This window comes from Ostrinia furnacalis, unplaced genomic scaffold (assembly GCF_004193835.3).
Source record: "Ostrinia furnacalis isolate ACB-3 unplaced genomic scaffold, ASM419383v2 OfSCF0069, whole genome shotgun sequence".
Taxonomy (NCBI): domain Eukaryota; kingdom Metazoa; phylum Arthropoda; class Insecta; order Lepidoptera; family Crambidae; genus Ostrinia; species Ostrinia furnacalis.
This window is the reverse complement of record NW_021130308.1, coordinates 232,023-249,222: the sequence shown is the minus strand read 5'-3', so window position 1 is coordinate 249,222 and position 17,200 is coordinate 232,023. Positions and strand designations below refer to the sequence as shown.

The 17,200-nt window shown below is 35.6% G+C and overlaps 1 protein-coding gene across 1 annotated transcript in view; it reads left to right on the top strand.

Moving 5' to 3' along the window:
* Positions 1 to 1,026: 1,026 nt before the first annotated feature.
* The window catches only part of slf (C-type lectin domain-containing protein slf), a 31,140-nt gene continuing 14,966 nt past the window's right edge, over positions 1,027 to 17,200 (top strand). Inside the window, exons 1-2 of the mRNA XM_028323303.1 lie at positions 1,027 to 1,133; positions 16,301 to 16,409. Of these exons, the coding sequence (XP_028179104.1) occupies positions 16,301 to 16,409 (109 nt within the window). The 5' untranslated portion in view covers positions 1,027 to 1,133. The remainder of the gene's footprint in view (positions 1,134 to 16,300; positions 16,410 to 17,200) is intronic.

Sequence of the window (17,200 nt, the reverse complement as noted above, 5' to 3'; positions counted from 1 at the left end):
TTGATGACTTTTTGTGGTGTTAATGAGATAAATGAGTGTACTTTGCATTATATCATAATGTAGAGACGGTTAAGATTGTACTATCTTATATTAAACATCACATACATATTATGATGAGTCAAAGAAATGAGAATGTAGTCAAAAGAGTTTTAGGTCCCAGGGGAAAAATATTAAAACTGGCAAATTTTAAAACTTTTTAAAAAATATCTTAGCCCTTTATGTTTCAACGTAATCAGATTATTACTCACATGATATCGAGATATCGTAGGTGATGAAGAAGCTGCCTCAGCTTTATACCTACCTAACCCGCTGAAGTTTCAGGGGCTCCTAAAAGTTTTCAGAAACGAAACCCTCAAGATCTATCGACATTTATCCGTAATCATAGCATTATAATATCGCGAACTAAGTTATTAAAGATGTGGCTTGGCGACTCAAAGAAAAACAATGTACCTATTTAGCTACATAATACAGTATTAAAACGTAGAAGAGTATTTAAGCATTAAAGAAAAATGACCAAAAAAATTCAACTCCAAAATTGCTGCATGTTTCCAGATGAAAGATAGGCTTACACAGTTGCTAGATGTCAATGACCGCTCATACCCAAACCAAAATAAAACATTTGTTGAAAAAACGTGAGTTCTCAGATATTAAGCAAATTATTTTCCGTACTTCAATCGGAAGTAATAAATAAACAAGGCTCAATCAATTTGATGCGTCGTTGTGATCTTCCAAAACAATAGTGTAAATTGCATCAGGGCCCGTAAACAAAACAAAACTTAAACGAGCTCTTACTGATCTTAAGAACAATGCGCGTAAAAACTATAAGACATAAACGCACTGTTAAGTATCTAATAATTTACAATGCGTGGAATTTTTTTGCTCGAATTGCGGGAAAGCTCGCCTCGTGCTGAAGCAGGTAGCGTGGGGTGGAAAATTAAGATCTACCCAGAGGTCACCTGTAGCTGGTCAGTAAAGTCATGATACGTGTCTGCCGCGTACGATCCCCCCATGCGCGCGCGCTCATCCCCGCTCCGGTGGCTATATAAGACAACGGCCAAACCTGCTGCGCGCTATTACAACAGTGCTTGTGTGATTTTTCCCGCCGTCATATTTATTTCATTCAACAAATAAAGGTAAGTGAACTACAACAATAGGGATGCAAAGGGATGATTTGGGACACAACCTTTAATGAGATCAATTAAGAAAACAATTAATTATTTTACAATTAAAAATAATAATTCAGAACAACATAATCTCTAATCATCTCATTGCGCAAAGTTAATTTGGAAAAGAGTTAAACAATAGCTTTTAAAATTCGAAATCTAATTAGGGGCGCCACCTGTCAAGTTGACAGACGTTGCGGCAACCGGCCCATTGAGCAAATCGCTCTCGTGGAGTCTGACACAAAAATTATAAAGTGTCAGTGCATGTGTGTCCTTCCAATATTTACGCACAAGTGTCGGTAGTGGATTACGACGAGCGTATGTGTGTCAAGACGGCTTGCGACATGTTGATGCTGAGATTATGACTGAGAGCCCTTTTCTATGGGGCGGTTTCGACACTTAAGGCGATTAGTGTCCTCAATCCGCGTGAAATGGTCATTTTGTAAAGCCTACTCCTCTTATACTGCTGGACAGANAATTTTAACTCAATCGGTTGTCGTCAGGAAATGGGTCTAACTAATTCAGCTTGCAAAATTCCACCCGAACAAACATAGTTTACACACAACATACATTATAAGCTAAATAAAATAAAATAAAAAATATTATCCCATACAAAATGTTCATGGATTTGTAATTTTTGTTAAATATTTAATACCTTACTATACGGTGACGGTGCGCTAGTTTAGAACATTTCGGGCGATCACTTGCGCCTGGGTTGAATTACATCGACATCAAGGTTCATCAATTCAAGTTTAAAATAATAGGCAGTAATGTATGAAGAAAGAGCTTCTATTCTGTACCTACCTATGCCCGTGTATTTTTGATCGGTGTCAAATCGGAGTTTTCGTGCGGGGTGCGCGGGTGTTGTGCGGAGCGTGAAGGTCAAACGCTCAAGGTCATTGAGGACTCTAATCGCCTTAATAGCTTCTGCCGAAGCCCGAAGGCATCGCTTCACCGAGTGATAGGCGCCACATTATTAACCTCACTTTAATCACAAGTTTCGATCGATATCGGATACCACGCAGCTGACGATCTTAGTTCCAAATCATTATTCAGAATTTATAACAACATCGTGTTTCTCAATTTTTTTGTTTCGAAGGCCGCTGACACCGGTCGCCTGAAAGTTTAAGTGAACACATGTAGTAAGTTATTTCAACGCCAAACAATACTATGACAAAACAAACGTTAAACATACCTACACCTACTTAAAACATTCGTTTTAAATTTTTATCATTAAAGCTAATTAATATTCTTATCGTAAGAGGAAAAATTCCTAAGACTGTTTTTCGTGGAAATATCATATTTGAACAAATCAATCAATTTACATACTGGATCGTTAAGATCATATAAAATAGTAAACGGAAGATTTGCTTATTGCAAAACCCAGTTGATGGATAAAATGTTAATAACTTCAATAAAATAAGTAACATGGTTACTTCATAGTTCATAATCCATAAGTTTATAATCTATAAGTTCATAAGCTTAACGAAGTTTGCACAACATTTTGGTTCAGATAAATTGATTAATATGATAAATAACTATGATCTATACTTATAATAAATCTGTAGAGAGGTCAATTCTGTACATTNTGCAACCCAGCCTTTGTTTGACAATATATTTTATGTCAGAGTTGTTCATAGAGTACGTTCAGTCAGACGATACGATTGAATTAAGACATGCTTGGACGCTATTATCTACCAAAATAGAATCTATTAGTGTAAAAAAATCGACTCCAAAACAAACTGCACTATGTAGATAAGTAAAAGTAGAAAATATATTCCGTTATTTATTTACTAGGTCAAATTTATACCATGATTGATATTTTTGGAGTGCCACCGACTCCGAAAATATCAATCATGGTATAAATTTGACCTTGCACTGGCAGCCTACGGTTTGGTAATTTGTTTTGGAGTTGGTTTTAATTTTTAGTGAAAATTAATTTATTTCATGCTTTTGTTGTTGTTGACCCTGTTGTTGCTACTGAAAGTCGACATGGAGACCATATTTTTTATGTTAAGTGCTGTTATCTATTACATATGAAAAAAAGGGTCTTGACAGACAGACGGACGAATAACAGAGTAATCCTATAAGGGTTAAATAATTAGTTGTTATGCATTAAGCAAGGTTCTGGAATGGAGGCCACGTACCGGAAAACGCAGCGTGGGACGTCCACCCACAAGGTGGACCGACGACCTGATAAAGGTTTCGGGAAGGCGCTGGATACAGGCCGCTACCAACCGTGCGATGTGGAAGTCATTGGGGGAGGCCTATGTTCAGCAGTGGACGTCCTGTGGCTGAAATGATGATGATGATGATGAATTAGTTGTTTCCTTTTGANTGTCTGTCTGTCTGTCTGTCTGTCTGTATGTTCCTTATAGAAACAAAAACTACTCGACGGATTTTAACGAAACTTGGTACAATTATTCTTCATACTCCTGGGCAGGTTATAGGATACCTAGGAATTCCCACGGGAATGGGAATTAGCGGGAAAAACATTTGTATGAAAAATCTAAACCGCTTAAGTTAGACGCTTGAAATTTGGCATGCAGATACCTTAGTAAACTTGAAGCTTAGTTACAACAGGATATTGCAAAATTCCCACGGGAACGGGAGTTAGCGGGAAAAAACATTTGTATGAAAAATCTAAACCGCTTAAGTTAGACGCTTGAAATTTGGCATGCAGATACCTTAGTAAACTTGAAGCTTAGTTACAACAGGATATTGCAAAATTCCCACGGGAACGGGAGTTAGCGGGAAAAAACATTTGTATGAAAAATCTAAACCGCTTAAGATAGATGAAGGGGGTAAAACGGGATCCACGCGTACGAAGTCGCGGGCGGCCGCTAGTTAAATCATAAACGTTTAACCTCTTGTAATATATGGCAGATTAACCTCCTAAATATAGATCGAAACGATATATTAAATGACATTTATAAATATGGAAATAGCTCGTTTACGAACTCTTCTAATGCCGGATTTGCGTATCGATGTAATTTATTATGGATAACATTAAAAAATTGACATAATCGGTATCTTTTTACTTATTATTCAAAGCTAAAATAATAGCTATCTACGCAGTTGTTGTTATTTTCTTGAATTTTATTTGTTTACTTAGTGGCTAAGTATCTAATTTTAACGATTAATATTAAAAGATGTAGGGTTTGACATGCTGACTGAGGCCACGTGTCAAAGTCAAAAATGTTCTTAGCCAATTTCAAAACTAGACCTGAAAGAAATTAACATAATGTCATTGTCGAAAATACCAAGAATGTGTAAAAAACAAGGTCGTTGAAGGTAAGTCATGTAATGTGCTTAACTTATGCATTTGGTTCAGGATGTCGTTTGTTCTCTTCTAACTACAAGAATTATTTCAGACACTGAAAGACGTCTACATAATTATGATTAAAATGTAAACAAGAGGGAATTACCTAATGTTGTAACACGTACGAAACGAAAGAAGAACTCTTTCAAACTCTAGTTAGCCCTTAATTCTCTTTATTCTTCTTAATTATAATTTTAAAACTATAATAGAATAATGTTATATGGGTCCATTTTGGCAATCAAACTAACGATACGTAATATAAATTAGAATATTTTGATAGAAGGGAAATTATCTATCTCTACAAAGCAAGCAATAATGCAGATTGTTCTCATTATAACAATTTATATTATTAATTGTTGTATTCTACTTATTTAATTTTCATGCCATTACATAAGCAAAATCAATCACAGTCAAATCACATCAAATGGCGTTGAAATCTTCAGAGCATTAAAACAGCATTCTCAATTAACACTGCAACATTTGTTTTATGTGGCAGTAAACCTTCGACACGTTAATTTTCCATTGTATACAGGACAGCTGTTTTACGCTGTAGCCGATTAATTGTACGATATTATTAGGATCTTGTTAATTTAGCCTTAAAGCGCAACGGTGTCAAAGAATGAAGAATTTGTCTAATACTAACATACCCAATATTAGAAATACCTAATGTATTAGTGAAATTACGAGTATAAAGTTAATTATTGAACTCCGACTTTAAATATTTTGGAAATATTTAGGAATTCTTAAGTAGTATTACAGAATAACTTCAAATTTCAATCTCAGTTTTAATAAGATTCTGTTCTTCTGTTATCGATCTAAATATTGAAATAGAAATAATCAATTTACACTTGAAAGCTTGAAACTGTATCAAGTTTGATCTTCGTTCTGTAATACGAACCTTAGCGTATGTGGAAACTTTATTTTATTTTTAAGGGACTTTGGTCTTATTTCGACAAGCCAAACGCAATACATGTAATTAAAACAAATTCAAGTGGGATACTTAAGTGGATTTTATTACGCGATTGCGACTTGCTTTTCAATCTCTTCTTTTAAGATTTACCACATAGTTAATTGTTGTTGCACACACTGATATTGCCAGTTTATAGCTTATTTTCTTCTAGTAACTTTTAAGATTAGAAATTGCTAATATATGTTTGTGAACGATTGTACATATATAAATGGACACTATTACTTAAGTTGATTAGAATCATATGTTTTGCACCCCTTGAAGGCTCTACTAGGCAGGGACTATTGCTTGCAAGCGAATGGAGTATCATTAATTTCGTTTTCGCGGACAAAAAGTCGATCCCACGGTACGTTGCTGTTCTGGGCCACACAATTGTGTACCCATTGGTGCCCTGGGTTCTAGATATGTCTGCATTGTTCTCGCAATTTGATACGTTGGTAATTGGAAGGTCTTTATATGGGCCAGTCTTAATTGCGTTAGCGCTATTGAGAATTTTGTTCTTTATATGATGAAACTGCACATAAATCTACCAAAACTGTAGCTATTTGAATACTGAAGTACTTATTCTTCTTATATGTATTTGCTTTACTAATCTTATAGCTAGGAATGTAATAGAGACAAATTAATGAAATGATGTCAACAGGACAAAAACACTGCGGTTCTTCTCCATAAAGACACTACAATATTTATATTTGTATGTGTCTGAAGTCTGAACTAAAATTTTCAGAATACTTTTTATTTCAAAAGTTAAATAGCCATTTTGTTATTTACAGAACCGAACTTTATCTATCTTAAGATATCGTTGTCTTCGATCACTGCGTACTGGAACTTCTTGGGTAACGCGTGAGCTTTCGGCAAATTAGTACTGTTTTTTTCTGACCATATCTATACAATGTAACATTCGTTTTTCGTGATCGTTTCGCTTAAGTGATGTAGTGCAGTATAAATTTATCAGATCAAAATCTACAAAGAATGTTATATTAAGTTAATGCAATAAGTTTGTTCATGTTATCTTATTTAGGCGTATTTCAGAAATTGCTGAAATATAAAACAAGGTTGAAGTTGAAGTCAATTCGTAAGAATTTGTCAAACCAATAGTAGTGCCTAATTCATTAGAAAAAAATTACATAACATACCTACAACAATTATAATTATTACTACATAAGAAGCCAAAGTGTTTATTTAGGTACTTAGGTAAAATATCTAGCAGAAATAAAGCCCGTAAGTACTAATTTTGATTGTCATTCAAATGCACGGTCATGATTTAATGGTTATTAATAATTATTTGTAGTTCATGAAGTAAAACACATCTTTTAAAATAAACAAATCAACAAACCGTAGGTATGTAAGTATATCCCTATGGAAGTCGTTCAAATAGGTATATTATACAAATGGAATTTTAAAAGTACACATCTAAATCATACTTAGTATGTTTTTATAGACGTAGATAAATGAGCTTGCATTGTAGACTACTTAGATTAGAGTTCTTAATAACATCTTCATGTTCGCTTTGTGTCGGCGCTTCCAGAACAAATACACGTTTTGACACTGACTAATAGTAGTAAAAACAATTTTGCGGTGTGTAATACACATCTAAGAATAGAGTAGCAGAGTTTGACAATATCATTAAGTAGGTACAGTCCATGTCAAAACTTAATGCTAAACCTATTTTTAAACTCAACTTGTATAACGGGAAATTGCTTTTGCTTTAAGAAAATTCTAGCTTTTTCCCGCGTGAAATTCGGTTTGTTCAGATCTTTATAAAATTGATGGCTTTTATGTTACTCTGATCTAAACAATATTATTGTAAAGTTTCATGAAAATCAGCTTAGAAATTTCAAACTTTTGCATTTATAACATTAGTTCTATTTTAAATAACTTTTGTATCTACTTATGTGAACTTTTACAACTCAAACTCTTTTTGTGGTTGATTGTTTAATTCTTTTTAACTGCTTGACCGATTGACCGCTATTATGAAATACGATTTCTCATTCTCATTCACATGAAAAAAGTTTCATCTTCAATACATGAGTGCATTCATTCATATTTTATTACACCTGTGTGCCAAGGCTGTTTATTTTTAAGTTAGTTCATTTACAAAAATATAATTTCTTCCAAAACAATTCGTGAATCTCAGTTTTTACAAAAGTTTGGAGTTATTAGAAGCCACTTATAGAATAGATTCGATATGCGTAATGACGTATAAGGGCCTAAAATATATGTAATTGAAATCAAAAATGTCTTTGGTTGATTAAAAAAATTATTTTCAGAGTCTAAATGAAAATCCTTACAGAATATATTCCTATTGGAAATAAATTTGAAAAGTGTTTGTTGATAATTTAAGCCATCACGCGTATCACGAAAGACGTTGACTCGATTCTTACTCGTAGCTACATAGAAATAGATTCAAACCTGTAGCTTTTGATAAATTAATTCCAGTATTTGGAATGTTGGACTTGAATCTGTTAAGCGTGTATTCCCACTTTATTGTCAATTAATAATATTGACAAAAATTAACTTGTGCTGGGATAAAATTCGGTGCTGTTTTGAAAGGCGCGGACGCTGCGCGGGCGCCGGCCGCGGACAAATGTCGCGTTGCGCAACGGTTCAAGGCTACTACACCGATGTTTTATACGAAACGACATTCTTAAGAATACGCTTGTAAGACGAAGCAGGAACCGCGGATGTTATCGATGCTTCTTGATTTCGCAACGTCCCCGTGAATATTTTTTACATATTTACGGTTTTAATTTTGGTTGTTATTTTCTATAGTATCTTTGTCTACTATAGGTACTTACTAAGGTATTTATACCCATGTAAAATTAACAAAGATGAGTTAAAAATAAACTTTGAGACTATCCCAATAAAAATAATTATCATTTATAAACACTAGATGTCAATTCTCATGTTAGTGTTACACTTAGCAATTTATAAATCTAAATTACTACCGCGTAGCACGTAGCAAACGCGTGCCAATAATCGCATTTTTGTACATAGTCGTATTTTTGTGCCATCAGAATTAAATCATTAATGGAAATGCTCTACCAAAAACAAAAATAGGAACATTTCTTTGCGTATGTTTGAAAAAAAAAATTACACAAAAAATCAATAGACGAAAATCAATTAATCGCGCGTTGATGTCTTTATCTCTACGTAGTTATGTCTATTGATTTTTCCTTGCTGTGCGCACGCGCATGTGTAAAATTTTCCTATTTACTTACTTCTTATTTAAAAATCATTCTTATTACAACTAAATAAGAAGCCAAAGTGTGTAGCTTGAAGTGCTGCTTGTACATGATTCTTTAATATTACTACAAGGCTTGTTTAAGTACACGTCACTATATGATTATCGATATTTGCTCGAATGAGGTTAATTCACTTGTGCAAGGAAGATTAATCACCAAGTTCATAAAGGCTTTCCACATCAATAAAAGCCTTTTAGTGTAAGCTCGACATGTACATAGTGTATGTTTACTCATATTATTATTTAATTTTGCAATTTGTTATTTCTTTGCCTTGGTTTGGTGCGATTGTTGGAAAAGATAAATCTTTCGTTTTAATTTCAGAATGAAAAACCTAGCTTTTATGTTTTCTTGTCTTTAGGGCCTTTTCTTAAATTAGCATACCTCAGTAGGTAAACATTTCTTCTTTATTTCTTCCTATTCTTTCTTTGTTAGGTAAAAATCTAACGATTTCAATGGAGTAGGTACCTTGGCATTGTCTTCTACGTTTTATAATCTAGCCGACCTATGAATAATTTATTTAAATATCTACAAAACAACACTGTTAATTAATTTTATTAGGAAACATTAACTGTCCTAAATTCCTTACACTAAGGTGTTGCCGTTTTATTTGGCCCTTAACCTGTGTAGGTTCGACAAGCTTGTGTAAATAGGTGCAGTGTGCAATCAATTAACGTTTTCAAGATAAGAAGTTAATATTTTATTTAAATTCTCTCAACTAACACATAAACCACAAGCTTTTATTAATTTGGGAATAACGGATAACCATAAAACTTGTATCTATTCGATACGGGCCTTTTCAAGCCGAGAGTGAATAGGCACTTACAGGGCAGATATGTACCATCCTAGACTACATCTCACTTAACATCAGGTGTGATTGCGGTCAAATACCTGCCTTGTCTTGCATAAAAATAACATACATTTTATTTAGTTGATTATTTCGTTATATCAAAAAGTTTTTCGATACTAATTCGGGACAAGCACTAATTGTTGCATTAGATTCTAATAATAATGTCATGTGTCAACTAGCGAACTAGTGGCCTAGTGCTGTAACAATCATTTCACAAACCGGTCAATTTTGATTGCTCAGTTTAATCACTCAAGTTGGCCAATACTTACTAATTACGAGATCCCTCATTCGCATGCACTGCCTCAACTTTGACTCTTGGAATGATTAGTGTAAAGGCGGCGACACACATGTCAGTAATTGGTACACTTGCATACCAGCTTCTTGCACGTTTTACCAACGTGCCAAGTGTAAATATAGGGTACGTTATTTCTTGCCTGTATCTGCAAAGCGAGTAAGTTGAATTGATGGGATTGCTATCATGTACCTTAATTTCGAGTCTCCGATATTTCGGCACTGTTGCAAACGCCATGATCACGGAGTAACTGAGGAACTGGCGGGTGAGATTAGTGACCATGAAAGTTTATTATATTAGGTTGAATAATATTTGATTTTAAACTTTTTTAAGTGGAAACAAGGAAGCCAATTGCAAGGAAATAAATCCTCAATGCGCCAGTTATTTTGTTTAACTGGTATGTGTGTTACCGCCTTAAGTGCATGTCATTTGAATTCATCCGATGAAGATTATGACGAAAGCTCTTGCAGGGACATTTGAATGCGGGCCTGCCCCTGCGCATTGTTTATGCGGCCCGTGCCTCCTGTCATTTAAGTGAAACTTTATTTGACCCCACGTAACTTTGTTTCGCGACAGCCTTCGCTTTGAATATAATTCACTTCCGCACTTTGTCATGCAAATAATGGCAAGATGTTTTTAGATCAAACGTTCTACATACGGTTTTTTTTTTTTTAACTGGTATTTTGCTACCAGATTCATTTTTTTTTTTAATTGGATGTTGTTATTATTAGGTTACTTTTATTAAGTTTTGAGAGAGTAGGATAGTTTCTCGCAATTTTCTACGAGCAAACTGAAAAAGACATTGATGCGAGACAATATTTACAAATGATGATGATGGTTATATTTGCAAATGATGATGATGGTTATATTTACAAGATTTTTTTTTTTTATTATTATATATATATACAGTCGTGGTCAACTAATTAGGGACAGATAGAATACTAAGCAATACTAAGTGTTCATATCCTATTATTGTGAGCTTCATTCGATATTACTGACTGTTACTTTGTAAACATATTGACTATCAAGTACTCTTTTTAACAGAATACAACAACAAAAAAAAAACTTACTAACTTAATAAAAAATCTTAATCAAATCACATGAATCGGTAATTATGGTACGGACGGTCTGGCCACCTAATTAGGGACGCTTAAGTTTTTCCTTCTAAATTAAAAAAAATAAAAAGTAATAACTTTTATTCTGTTCATTTGTAATTTCGGCGTCAATTTGAAAAGTGATATTCTTATCTTGCGAGTTAAAAACTCATCAAATTATTAAAGGTAATGGGCTGAAAGAAAAGCAACAATGCGCTAAGTTATAATCAATCTTTATCAGTGTGGATGGCCATACCGGTAAATTGCAGATCATCTGAAATGTTCCAAAAACATGAATCTACGATGCAGTGGCTTATTTCAAAATCATGAAACCACAGAAAGTATGCCTAGAAGGAAGAGGCCAATAAAAACAACCCCACAAGATGATCGCAGAATGGTCACTCTCGCAAAGAGAGACCCCTTTAAGGGTTCCGTTCTGATCAAGAGCGAGATTTTTGGACCAGAACCGACTGCTGGAGTATCTGCGAGGACCGTCAGAAGGCGACTGGTGGAGGCAAAGCTTGTAGGACGAGTTCCTCGAAAAGTTCCACTACTGAAGATGGAACACAAAGAAGCAAGATTGGCGTTTGCAAGAAAGTATGGACATTAGGCTTTTGCTCAATGGATAAAAGTGCTGTTTCTGATGAGACCAAGATAAATCCTATTTCATCCGATGACAGACAATACGTGCGACGACCTGTAAAGTCCGAAATGATACCAAAGTAAACGAAGAAGCAGGTGAAACATAGTGGCGGCAATATTAAAATCTGGGGCTGTTTTTCTGGACATAGAGTGTAATCTATAAAAAGAACTGAAGTTAAACTTGAGCAATTCCAATTCAAATAAATATTGGAGAAAACGATGCTATCGTATGCTGAAGAAGTCTTACCAGTCTCATGAACATTTCAACACGATAACGACCCAAAACATACCGCGTTCTCTGTTTAATCGTTCCTAGCGCAACAGTCAGTGACGGTACTAGATTGGCCTGAAAACAACTCAGACTTAAGCCCTATAGAGCTTATGGTATGAAACGAAGGAAAAAGTTGCAGCTCAACGTACTGGCACTAAAAATAAGCTTTTCGTGGCATTTTGATACGACGTAATGTCTAAACGTATGTGTTAACCAGCTAAACTTTGGCACCTTAGGAGACTAGAGTTAATGTTTATTGGCGATTAATGATATCATCCTTAGGGTCTATTCTATTTTGATCACCTGGCTTTGATCACCCAGGTGGTCAAAGTGGACTCCAAGCGACAATTTGGTGTCCTTTGATCCATGGATAAGATGACCTGGGTGATCAAAGTGGAATAGACCATCCTGAGTAGGCTTAGCTTCAGCTATAAAATATGCATACTTATTATCGTTTTAATAATGGAACACTGAATTCTAAGTATTTTTATTTCATGATTATGATTATGTTGTTCTTAATGACGCGACTTCATGATCATTGAAGCCATTAGGAACTATTTAAGTGACGGGTCGCCGAATCCCAATTCACTTCAGACCTTTACAACCAGGATGCTTTTAAAGTTGTAGTCATAATGGTATCATAAGGAAAATTTTAAACCTAAACATTAGTAATCATGACCACAGTTCTCAGTGGTTCCGAATAAAAGTAGATTCTCAGTCAAAGATCGAACTTCGCGTACGGGCTTCGTACCTATTCAAAGTTTGGTTACTTCATGTCAATATTATTTCATATACGTGCGTATACTGTACATACGATTAAGAAATACTTATGTAAGTAAGCTCATAAATAAACACGGATTTCCATTGAACGTATGTTATCCAAACTGTTTGTTGTCCTTGGGCATTTGAAGAAGACGCTAATTCGAATCCGGCGCAGGGTCGTAGCAAGTTCAATGTTATAACGATTATAAAACAATTTTGATGCGCGTGACAAACGAAACCTCTACTTCGACCTCGAGACTGAGGACCTGCTTTAAAAAATCTTATACCAATAAGTAGCTTGGAAACGGATGCGGTATAAAAACCTAATTTGGTCGTGATAATCTTCACTAAAATAAAAAAACGAGACCTCAATTTATTTAAATTTTTGTTATCGGATTTCTTAAACTGAGACATTGAGATCTTATTAGTAAGCGATAAGAATCTAGTAGTGTTTTAACGGTATCTTTATTTTTATCTTTATCTATGACTTCATAGGTTGCCACATCTCTAGTGACACGCAAAATAAGCGGTTTGGTTCACGTGTCAAGTGTCGTAGTGAGGGTTGCCAGCCCATTGTTCGAGTGACTGCAACCTGTCTATCAGATTTGCAATAGATTATACTTTGGTTGTATTTTGACACAGATATGAGGTATTTAAGTTTACTTAATTCAAAAGCAATTATTTTAATATTATCGACACATCACATAAGTGAAGAGCTTTTCACATTCGTATTCGAATTTCACAAACATGGCGTTTGATAAGGATGTGGGTATCGTTTGTGATATGTTTGTTTCGGACTTTTTGTGAGGTGACTCTACACTGTCACCGGCGGAGCAGCCCTAGCGCCGGCGGTGGTGTTTGGCAAGGCGCAGGAGTGCAGGGCGATGCACGACCGCAGGATCGTGACCGGAGCGGCCGGCGAGGCCGGTTGCACAACCCGACACATTATGCCTCGCACTAAATTCGCGAGTGTCCCAATCGCGAAGAATACCATTCAACTAGTCCGCCATTGTTGTACCACCGGCACCGGCCTCCGACCTGCCAAACGTCTCTAGAAGGCTATCCACATGTTTCAAACAGACCCCAGTCGTATTTGCGTGTCCACCACCGGATACCTCATCCTTGACGTGCAATAAATTACACATTTTTATAATATAAACTATTATCTATAAGATAACTACATACTTAATGCGTGTTCAGTGAGAATTCCAATCAATTTATCGCGCACTTATGAGGCAATAGAGAATTTTATGATTCTATCACGCAAGTAATTGAGGAGGAATCTAATCCAGCAGCTTTGCATTGCTTGTTGATTATTGTTAGCTTAGATGCTATGTGCATAATTACATTCGTAATAATCGGGTAAATAAGCTCGGAATCCAGTGGACATACCTACTATGTGTTACCTTGTGTGACCGATCTTGTGTGAACTTGACTACGCGAAGCTTTTAAGTCCGAAGCACCTGAAACGTAAACTTAATAAAAAGGAAACACGTGAGCTAGTCGCTAATTGCCATATTCGGCCGAGGAAGTTAATTAGCGTCAACCCTGAGCCTGCACGATGCATCTCGCCATAAACCGATCGTGATGACGCGTCACCTTATTCTTTATTGATGATGTGGGATCGCAATTATCCGCTTACGGTCATACGATCAGTTAAGAGATGTACACATGCGTGTCAAGGTTAAGCCGTATCATATGCCGCGCTGCGTGATCCTAGCTCCGCGCGGCGACCGAACGTTTCCGGGTACTATTCTACGACATTATTCATATCAAGTTTTTACCTCATCTGAGATCGCGGATGCGAGAGTGAATCGCACGTTTTTTACTGCTGCAAATGTTTATTGATCCATACCAAATGAGATTAGCCAAGGTTGGGTAAATTAAGAAAGTAATTCGAGCGGTGTATACCTACATTACTGCGGGTAGTGTCATGATCATGTGACACAGTTTTACGGTTATTAGGTCGTGCATTTCTTTCATTGGTCGCCCGGGGCACGGCCGGTCGGCAACACTCGTTTTTACGTAACGATACAGTTGACCAATGTGTCACCGGCCTAGCACGCCGCGACGGACATCTCGAAAACAATCGAAGCTTTTGTTTGCCGCCACTTGTCAGTGACATCACTCAAGGTTTGTAAAGCCGTGTATTTTCTATGTCAATTTACATACACGAAGCAAAGGTATACAGGAAATGCATTTATATGCTCCATTAAATCGTATGTTGTTATTACAGAAAAGGAATTATTGCTTAACTTTGGCGTGTCTGGTTCACCCAGACGCACGCGTGGGCGACGGAATTTTAAGAGGTGTTGCATACTGTAGCAGCCTTTTTTGGTAAAATTTGTAATAATTCGTAGATGTAACATAATAAATTCCCTCCTAAATCATACCGTTACATAATGCCATTCATTGATTTGTAAACATCCTCAATCATGTTCGTCATCGCAATAACTACGAATCTGACATTCAAAACATCACATAACAAGCAACCTGTCTCTTTAGGAGACTGACATCAAAACCTGAAACAAAAATATCTTGCTCTATTGATGATGTTTTAGGATTCTATTAATAAGTTAAAAACAGGTGTATTATTTGAGAGAACAATGAAGGATTGAAGTTTAAATTCGAGCCTTTACTCAGTCGTGAGGCGAACATGGTGTTTCATCATGCTTTAGGTTTCTCAAATAAATTAGCCACTCTTTGGCATTATTTTGCTAACGCGCAAAGAGATTAGGTACAAATACTCGAGTCGTGGTACTAATTTGAAACTTTATCTTAGTGTTTATTAAAAGCCCAATAAAATAGCAGAACAGAATAGAAAAGTAAATACCTGTTGAAAATTCGATTTGTTTTACAAAACAACTAAAACTGAAACTTAAACTCTATGTTGTAGTCTTAAAAATAACTTCAAATGATTATACTCCTATCTAAGACATTAAGGGCAACTTTGAGTAGCAAAACAACAGGTAGTAAGGAGGATAACTATGTAAAATATTTAAATTAATTAAAGTTGTAGAATCACACTTATTTCTGCAATGCACGGCCACGTCCTGTCTAGCGCAGATAACATGTTGCAACTATGATCCAAAGGCAAAGTATAAATGTACCTACATACCTAGAATAGAGTATCATTTGTAGCAAGATAAAATCTAAATTAAGTCGTAATGGTAAGGCATAATATTACCTGAACCTGGTTAAACTTTTCCCACTTGATGATTTTTGTCCATTCCATCACCTAAAGTTTGATATCGCATTCACTATTTGGTCAGATATTTTTAGTTAATCCACTCGCGACATACATATTCTTTAACATGCTAAAATTGATTTCAAATAATTTTCATTGAATAAACAGATGGTTGCAGATCGCTTCTAGTTCGGATCTACACTAAAACCAATCGAATAAATTAGTAAATAATTATAGTTATTTTTTAAATATCATAGAGCTAATGGCATCGTCATCAAGTAGCATTCATTTGTTTTAGTAATTAAGTTTTTCAATTCGTAGAAAAACAAGCCAATTGTTATTGTATCAAAGCAACTGCCGCAAATATGATGAAAAAAAAACTTGTTTCTTTTTCGGTTGCCAATGACATTTTGAATTTGGAATCATTACATTTAAAAAGACGCTGCTTTCTGTGTCGATTGCCAATGGCGTTTTGAATTTGGAATCATTTATTTTTCTTTTATTCCAGATGCACACGTGGCTGGTGGTAGCGTGCGCAGCGGTGCTAGCGACGCTCGCGGCTGCGCAGAAGCCTGGCCGGTTCCTCTCGCTGCCCGTGCCCCAGAAATGCGCTAACAGTAAGTACTTACTATAGTTTCAAATGTCTTAATAAATATCCTTAGACATTTTACACTGCGCTTCTAGTCCCAAACTAAGCAAAGATTGTACTATGGGTACTAGACAACGGATATAAACATACTTAAATACTTTTTTTTTGTAAATACATACTTATTATACATAGAAAACACCCAGTCCAATACAAATAAATATGTTCATGCACACAAATGTTTGTACTGTGCGGGAATCGAACCCACTACCTCCGGAATGGTAGTCCGTTTCGAACCACTACACCAAACGGCCGACTAGGCTTGCACTACCTAACTTTAATCGTAACTACAACGATAACCGGTGCTTTTTGTATGGAGTTTGACATACTTGTGAAGTTTGTTTTTGTTACCGCTAAGTAAGTACATGGTGGAACTGAACCTTAAACCTTCAGTCCATCACAAGCTGCAGCTTATGTATAACTTATTTTAAAAAAGTGTAACGTCCAAAAATGTATGCAACAGTATTTAGTTTACATTCATGTGGTTTCGTCTGTACTACGAATGCTCTGCTCCTAGATTTTGAAATGAAATCAAAAACGAACAATTTTTATTTGTTATCACCCTATTTAAAAACAAGTAACAAATATTTTTTAAATGGTCTATTTGAGCGAATAGCGATTATAACTACCTACTCGTGGAACTTTCGTAGCGTTCGTAGCAGTTTGCGGTCTATCTCTACAATGTAGACACATTTCTTTACTTAACTTCGTGGGTAACTACTTACTTGTTTCTAACTTTTTACCTCGATACCTACATACCTT